Below are 8,681 nucleotides of genomic sequence, written 5' to 3'. Positions count from 1 at the left end.
ACTGTTTGTATTAGCAAAGAGAGAACGACCAAAATGTATTTACTTTACTGACTGTGAGGGAAACCAAAAAGAATTCTCAGCATACAAAATACTATAAAGAAAACTTTATGTATACAAAAAAAACAATCGAATCCCTTCAAATTGAAAGACAAAGTCGGAATAACTAAACTAAAGCTTGTTTTGAAGTTTATCAGTTCTACTGGGTGATCCTGCGCTGTCAGTGGTACTACTAGTTTTTATTCCCCACAAGTCAATGCTAAATCGCCAAATTTCTTGCCAATATCCTTATGTTATCGGTTTCTCATGTTCTCCGGTGTCAGCAACTCAAAAGGGAGTTGCCACCGCTTTGTAAGATTCAAGCAGAAGTTGCGCTTGCGCAAGCTCGTCCGAGTGGTGCTACTCGAAACTGGAAGCAATGCTAAGTCCAAAAGTAGTCTTAGTTTGAAAGTCAATCAGTACAGAAGATTTGTTTAAAAATTATATTGACAATAGCTGTGTGAAAAAGGATAAACCGGTATGGTTGTTTTAGAAAGTTCTGGTGCATCTACTTCCAGTGTTTCTCAACAAGGAAGTAATCAGTATCTTCAACCGGATTTGATGGGCCCATTTAATTCATCGGTAATGCATTGTTCATTGGCGTTGTAGCCGTCTCAACAGAAAATTAATTGTTTGCGGATTTTAAAAGTTAGCAATACCAGTTAATTACTTTGTTGGGTAAATATACAGAGGTTGGCCACTTTTGAGGGAAGCATGCTAAAAAAGGCAGTGGGATCATTTTAGTGGTCTCACTCCATACTTTCCAAACATCCTGGTCGTTTTTACCTTTTCTAACAATATAGGCCTACCCCACACCCCTAATGGTCCCTGATATATCCCAAGGAATAGATAATACGCTAAAACAGTGATACTCGGGTAAATATTTTGTGTTTGGCAACTTCTGAAGGAAACACGCTAAACAAATAAAAGTGGTTCCATTAGATTTTTTATTTTAGGCTCTTTCCAAATACCATGGTTGCTTTTCTGACAGCCCCTCCCTCCCCTGATGGTCCAAGATATATTCCTAGGGATAGTCTATACAAAACAAAGCTAACAGAGCGTTGTAAAAAATAAATTAGAAAATTTGGTTGTAAAAATTTTGCTAAACAGTGCTCTATTGGAAATTAAAGATTTGAATAAGCGTCTCTTAAATTTGTAAAGAACATCCAGTAAAATTAAGCTTTTGCTATCTTGGAAAGGGGCTAGGTTAGGAAAAGGCTTTGTAATTTTTTAAGCTTTTGAAATAGGCAAGGTGCAAAATGTCTTCGCAAGGCATAATTTTGGCTCCGATTTCATTTCTGCAAGTTTCATTCACCTTATAGGCTAGCCTACAAATATTTTCCGAGATAGCAAATAGTAACTAATCTAGAGCTTTATATTTAGAGTATAATATCCATAATCTCGAGAGTCTTGGGAATGAGTAGAGGTGCGAGCTAGGTATAAACTTCCTTGGACCGTATATCTGTCTTATTTGACTAGCTCAAAACTTCTCAAGATAGCAATAAGTCTGTAAAGTACAGTTGTATCCTCTGTTGATGTGATCAGGCACTTACATGGGGAAGGGGGTTGATTTTCCCTAAATATCCACTTTGACAATTGTTTCAATAATTGTCCCTCCCTTCTGTATAATTTGCCATTTTACCAAAGTTATTACGCTATGGGTGGTCTCTTCAAGATTAAATAAAAAAAAACGAGTTTTTTTAACTGAAAGTAAGGAGCGACATTAAAACTTAAAACGCACAGAAATTACTTCGTATTTGAAAGAGGCTGCTTCCTCATCAACGCCCCGCTCTTTACGCTAAAGTTTGACTTTCTCTCAATTCTTCTTTTTAAAACAGTAAAAAACTTTAGCGTAAAGAGCGGGGCGTTGATGAGGAAGCAGCCTCTTTCATATATGAAGTAATTTCTGTGCGTTTTAAGTTTTAATGTCGCTCCTTACTTTCAGTTAAAAAAACTTGTTTTTTTTATTTAATTTCTGAACGTTTTTGAATCAATGCATGTTTTGATTTTGGCTCTCCGCAGAGGAATAATCAAAACGAAATTTGCATATTTTTTTTTGGGGGGGGGGGGGCTAAATGGCTTTCTCATAATTTTGATCGAATGATTTTGAGAAAAAAAGAGCGGGGGCGAAGCCTAGTTGCCCTCCGATTTTTTGGTAAATTAAAAAGGCAACTAGAACTTTTAATTTTTTACGAATCTTTTTATTGGTAAAAGATTTACGTAACTTATAAATTAGCTTACGTAAAGAACTTTTGTATTCTCATGTTTTTATTACATGTATGAGGGGATTCGCCCCATCGTCAGTACCTCGCTCTTTACACTAAAGCTTAAATTTTATCCCAATTCATTAAGAATGACCCCTGAATCACAAAAGCCGTAGAATAAATAGTTGAAATTACTAAAAATACTTTAGTGTAAAGAGCTAGGTATCATAAGGAGGTGAGCCCCTTATATGGGTAATAATTTCTGTTTGTTTTAAGTTTTATTGCTGTTCCTTACTTCCAGCTGAAAAAGCTTTTTCACATTTATTTTTTAATTTTTTTTTAAATAATGCTAGTAAATCCTGATCTCCCTTCATGGAAGTTTTCTTCTCCCATGACAAATTCTCGATGGAAACTTCCCCCAGCATATCCCCCCCTTCTCAACCCCTCCCCCCAACCCAAAAAAATCCTCCTGAAAACGCCTGTATACTTCCCAATAACCAATACTATATGTAAGCACAGGTCAAAGTTTGTAACTTGTTGTCCCTCCCACGGGGACTGTGGGGGAGTAAGTCGTCCCCAAAGACATACTTATAAGGTTTTTCGACTACGCTGAATAAAATGGCTATCTCAGAATTTTGATCCGTTGACTTTGGGAAAATAATTAGCGTGGGAGGGGGCCTAGGTGCCCTCCAATTTTTTTGGTCACTTAAAAAGGGCACTAGAACTTTTCATTTCCGTTAGAATGAGTCCTCTTGCAACATTCTAGGACAACTGGGTCGATACGATCACCCCTGGGGAAAAAAAAACAAATAAACACGCATCCGTGATCTGCCTTCTGGCAAAAAATGCAAAATTCCACATTTTTGTAGATAGGAGCTCGAAACTTCTACAATAGGGTTCTCTGATACGCTGAATCTGATGGTGTGATTTTCGTTAAGATTCTATGACTTTTAGGGGGTGTTTCCCCCTATTTTCTAAAATAACGCAAATTTTCTCAGGCTCGTAACTTTTGATGGGTAAGACTAAACTTGATGAAACTTATATATTTAAAACCAGCATTAAAATGCGATTCTTTTGATATAGCTATTGGTATCAAAATTCCATTTTTTAGAGTTTTGGTTACTATTGAGCCGGGTCGCTCCTTACTACAGTTCGTTACCACGAACTGTTTGATTAGTAAAGCTTAAACCACAAACGGGTAAGTTTTGTTATACGGGAGAAGCTAGATAAGGAAAAAATTACCTTATGGTCCTATATTAATTGTTTTTTCCAAATATAACAATCACGGCATTGGGTAATTGTATCGTATCCCAGCCCCCGTTGGATGGGGCCATACTAGTCAAAGGCTAAATACAAAAGCATGGTGTTCCCATTTGAGGGGGGGGGTGCGTGATTTCTGTGCCAGCAATCATTATATTGAGAAAGAGCATTAAATGGAGAGCCTAATGGTATATATTTTTTGGATTTGATACCCTCTAATTAACCCTAATCCTTAAGAATAATTAACCTTAACGTTTTGAATTTGTCACAATGGATTACTCAAAATAGGCCTGAATGTTACTATCATAGAAGCAAAGATAAGCAAGTTTGTCAGGGTTTCCTTCTCTTTGATGATCCTCAAGAAGGAATACAGCTTTTCAGATAAATTATGCTCTTTATGGGTGTATTTCTTAGATATTTTATGTAGACCGAGAGGCTTTTCCTCGATTTGGAATTCCTACGGTACTTTAAAAACTTTAAAAACATTCCGCAAGTTTCATACGGATGACTAGATGAAAGTGAGCAATAAAACGAGCTGTAGAATGTAGTTTGTGAGTGTCTTTCTTTCGACGTTATATCCAGACCAGATAAGACTTTTCCAAAAAAATAAGACGAATCGCGAATTAGACCGGCTAAAGAAAACTCGCTTCTGTTTTCAACCGTGTCTAAATGAGTCGCTCCGATTACCCTATGATCGGTCAAAACGTAAAAAAGAAATCTGTTCCTTTCGAAGCATATAAATATAAGTATTTAAATTATAAATATTTAGAAACTTTTAAAATACATAGCTGTATAAACGTCGGGCCATTAGTAGGGGATATTCTCCATCGACTTATCCTGGAGTAGTGGGAAGGAGGGATGTTAGCAGTGCCAAAAAGAACTACAGCTGGTCATAGTTTTGCAGATAGAAGGTTTGTTTTAATAATCAATGTAGAAGAGGAGGGGAATTTTGCTCCCATATAATACGCTAGTATGATGTATTGGTCAAGTTTTATTCGACCGTCGGTGAACAAGTCTGTTTATGTGATGTCGAGAAACAGGGGCTTTAAAACAAAAGAAATATAATTGTATGTGTGGTATTTTCAGTTATGATGTATTGGTCAACCTTCATCCGGCTACCTACAAGGAGATCGATTTTTACTATTCTAAAAAGGAATTAAATTTTAAATAGTAGACCTAAAATTAAAACAATAAATAATTGGAGGTTTATGGTATGTGAAGGTATGATACATTTATGAAGATTCACTTGACCGTTGGCGAGTGGATCTGTTCGTACTATTTTAACAAGTACCATCTTAAAACAATGGAGCTAAAATGATAGCATAAAATGTAATTTTAAGTTAATTTTATGTGCAGATGTGATACTTTGATCAAGTTTTGTTCAGCATTCTGTGAGTTTTTCTCGCAAGAAAAACTTCAAGTAATAGTACTAATAAAAACTTGTTTGATTTATAAAATTTATAAATTTTATTTGAATGGACTGAACCAATGATGTTAAGTGTATCTTTCATGCAGTGATGGAATCATACAAAAATGCGTGGTATTATGCAGGAGTGATCAAGTCACAGTTGTGGTTCTTATGGAATTTGGCTCCCTGTTATATCAGATTTATTTATAAATGTTCGGAATTTAGATGACATTGGTCACCCGTGATACTTATGATCTGTGTACAAAAATGTATGGAATTCCAGAATAAATGTAAACTAATCGTAATTGTTGAAGAACCTTGCCAGAATGAAGACCACATGCTAAACAGTTCTCACCTAGCCACATTGATGCCATAAGTTTAGCAAAATGTAAATTTGTCTTACCCCCCCCCCCCCTCCTATCAGGAATAATATTGTGACCCAGGTATATCAAAGGGCCGGACCATAGCAGCATATTCTTATGCAACTATGCTTGCAATTATCGGGTCTCTTGTTGTCAGAAAGGGAATGCCCTGTGGATTCTTTTACTTCAGCGATAAATCCAGCGAGGCTTACAACCGTGATGTCTGAAAATAACTAAAAGTGTGAAACATCCTACGCATAAAAGTTCAGTCGCATTTTGAATGGAAAAGAGGTCTAAAATTTTTAGCTTTCTGAGTCCCAGCGCCAGGAAACATGTTTGGTATCCAAAAGAGAAATGCTTGACTAAACTACTCATTTTTTTCAATGTACAAAATCAATATCCTATTAACATTAAACTTCAAATCACTAAAAAAATTGACGAAAAATCAATTCTATTTAATGTGATGTTTCAAGCTTTAATCTCTTCGCACTTTATACAGCTTCTTGTTATTGAACAATATCAAGGGTTCTTATGGTTTCCACGTCATTAGAAGACCACATCCGACAGAAAAAATAATTCAGGAGACTTACCAGTGATTGGATTATATTTAGCTTATTTTCAATAAGATGTCAAACCTTGTCCGGAAATCTGACGAACTTTTCTGTACGGATTAATTTGTTAGCGAAATGTACTAAATGTTTATGCTAAGGGCGTATCCAGGATTTTTTTGGAGGAGGGTTCGTTTACCAAAAAACTTCAAAAACGGACAAAAAATTGTTTATTCATATTGTTGCGTTTTTACGAGTCGGACATAAGACTTTGGCGTAGGAGTCAAACCCCCTAACTCTCCCCTGGATACGGCCTTGTTTATGCTTATTTGTTTCTTACAGATAAGTCTACAAATTCAGCCTGTAATTCCCATGGAAGATCCCGAAACAGATATCAGAATTACTCTACCGTAAAGTGTTGAAATTAAACATTTCTGTGCTATATTTTCTCCTTGTCACTGTCGAAAATTTTGAAATTGGGCAAACTGTATTTTTCAAAATCCAGGGAGGGTAAATTTGGCTTTTCAATGAAAATACCTAAAAGAAAGTGTTTCCAACGTCTCTTGGGCAAATATAGATCCTTGTATTTTTCTCCCCAATAGATTCTTGTATTTTTGCTTTTACTTGCATGTTTCTAAAATTATTTCTCATTGATGAAATGTATTGTTTCAAGCTTCCTGTTTTTAGGTTAAGCAAATTCAGTTTGATTTTGTAGTAATTGTTTATTTATGGATATATTACCATGTTTATTTTCATTTCAGATGGATTCAAAGACCAGTCCCCTTGCTCTGCTTGCTCAAACCTGTAATCAAATTGGAGCGGACATTACCCCTGTGAAGTCGCTAGAGAAGCCCAAAAACTTTGATAAAGATTCTAAGAAATGTTCAAGTCCAACCACTGGCCGAACAACGAGTGAAAAGAAAGAGGACGATAGACAGAAGACTTCACAATCCCCTTCAAGTCAGAAAGCAGACGTGCGCAGTTCATCTTCAAGACCAACTTCGTCCCAAGCTAATGAGCAAAAATTGCCAACCCCCAGTGGAGATCCACTAGATGCTTACCGAATGATGGGGCTCAGTGCTGCTTATAATCCGTTTGGTGCTTATGCTGGGCTAGATCCAGCCGCTGCAGCCGCCTTGGGTGTAGGATTGCCAATGAGATCGCCATACCCTTTTCCCGGCTATCCTACAAGCCAGCTTCATGGTCTTGGGCTGGCTATCCCCACTAGTATGAGTCAGCTTTCTGCTGCTGCAATGCTTAATTATGCGAGGCCTAAACCTACTGAATGTCGTGACCCATATTGCACAACTTGTCCCCCAACACAGCATGCTAGTGCTTCTAATTCAGTGTGTCCCTTAGGATGTGCTCAGTGTGATCATCCAAAAGTGCCGATTCCCTCAACAACTCCAGCTAATCAGACTGTGAGTGCTCCTTCGGAGAGACCAAGTACACCTAAACCATACGTATGTAACTGGGTTGCTGGTACCGATTATTGTGGAAAAAAATTTGTCTCTTCTGATGAGCTCTTACAACACTTGAGGACTCATACAAGCTCAAGTGGTGAACCAAGTACATCCTATTCTTCAACTTTAGCCGCAGCAGCTGCTGCTAACCCTCTTTTGTCTCGTGGATATCCCCATTTGAGTCACTTAGCTGCTGCTTCTCGTTATCATCCCTATGCAAAGCCTAGTCCCTTATCCTCACCTTCAGGCATGTCTTTGCCCAACCTTACTGGTTATCCTGGCGCATCTTCAACCAATTCTCATCCGATGTTTTTCGGTTCTGGACTATCTCCTTTTGCTGGGTTACCAGGTTCTGCCAACCACATGGCACTTGGACATCTTGGATCACTGTCTCCATCCTCAAGTTTGCAGTCTCTTGGTCTAGGATCTATGCCACCTTCCTTTGGACTTGGGTCATCTTTACCAACTCATCCTGCCCTGGCTTCATATTACAGTTCTCAACTTTCCCTTTACGGACAAAGACCATAGTGAATTCTCTAAAACTTTCTCATGTTGAAACTGTGATACTTGTAGACAGCAAAAAAATGTGTATTGTTACTGCTATATTATTGTTTACCTGCTAGTCTGTTTTTCGCGATATCGGCTTGTTGTGAGTTTTTGTACTTACTTTTCTTTGAAAAAGTTTAATTATATTCTACTTGATTGCTACTTAATTTATGACTACTTTTATATAATGACGTATCTGAAGCCTACCAGATAACAAAATAGTAACTTACTTTCATAGATGCACCCCGCACAGCTTTCTCGATACCCCGACTCACTAGCCACTGTTTTGTTGACAAACGATCAATAGCATGAAAAAATCTGCTGTAATGACAAATATAAAAACATCAACGCCTTTTTTCCTGTTTTGCTCTATTGATTCAGACAGCTTTAAGAGATCTTACATTTTAAGGGATTGTTTTAAGAAAGTAATCAGACTAATCTCCTTGGAGATTTCAGTGCTATTCGAAAATAAATATGGAGCGTGTCCCTAATCCGTAACATCATCAGGAATTGAAACTTCTTTGCTGAATGTGTTATGCGCACATTATTTGCTTAAGAAAGGCAGATTTCAAAGTTTTATATATAAAATTTGCCTCTGGCTTTATGAATAATTATTGCAAGGTATGATTGCCGAGAAAGGGAAGAGTAATAGAGATCACTGGTGGATCCTCTCCCGAGATTTTTCTGGTGCCCTCACTCTTTATTTTCTTATGTTTTCACTCTTTTTTAAAATAAATTTGAGCAATTATTGGCATCCTTGTCACATTAACCCCCTCCAAAGGTTTTGCTCCCAATGGGAATTAATATACATGTTATGGCTAAACCAGGATGTAGTTCATTGCTTGAGTCATACA

General features: G+C 37.2%; 1 protein-coding gene across 3 annotated transcripts; it reads left to right on the top strand.

Moving 5' to 3' along the window:
• Positions 1 to 423: 423 nt before the first annotated feature.
• On the top strand, positions 424 to 7,994 carry LOC136031939 (zinc finger protein Noc-like). 3 transcript variants are annotated; one of them, XM_065711936.1, is made up of 2 exons: positions 424 to 618; positions 6,580 to 7,994. In XM_065711936.1, exons 1-2 carry the CDS (start codon positions 517 to 519, stop codon positions 7,807 to 7,809), a joined length of 1,332 nt encoding a protein of 443 aa, XP_065568008.1. In that variant the 5' UTR covers positions 424 to 516; the 3' UTR covers positions 7,810 to 7,994. The 3 variants fall into 3 exon arrangements, with proteins under 3 accessions (XP_065568008.1, XP_065568009.1, XP_065568010.1); XM_065711937.1 differs by having other exon boundaries at positions 425 to 514; XM_065711938.1 differs by having other exon boundaries at positions 538 to 684.
• The last annotated feature ends 687 nt before the right edge of the window (positions 7,995 to 8,681 follow it).

Source organism: Artemia franciscana, chromosome 10 (assembly GCF_032884065.1).
Source record: "Artemia franciscana chromosome 10, ASM3288406v1, whole genome shotgun sequence".
In the NCBI taxonomy this organism is placed as follows: domain Eukaryota; kingdom Metazoa; phylum Arthropoda; class Branchiopoda; order Anostraca; family Artemiidae; genus Artemia; species Artemia franciscana.
Note: the sequence above shows the minus strand (reverse complement) of the source record. Positions and strands in the feature narration are given on the sequence as shown.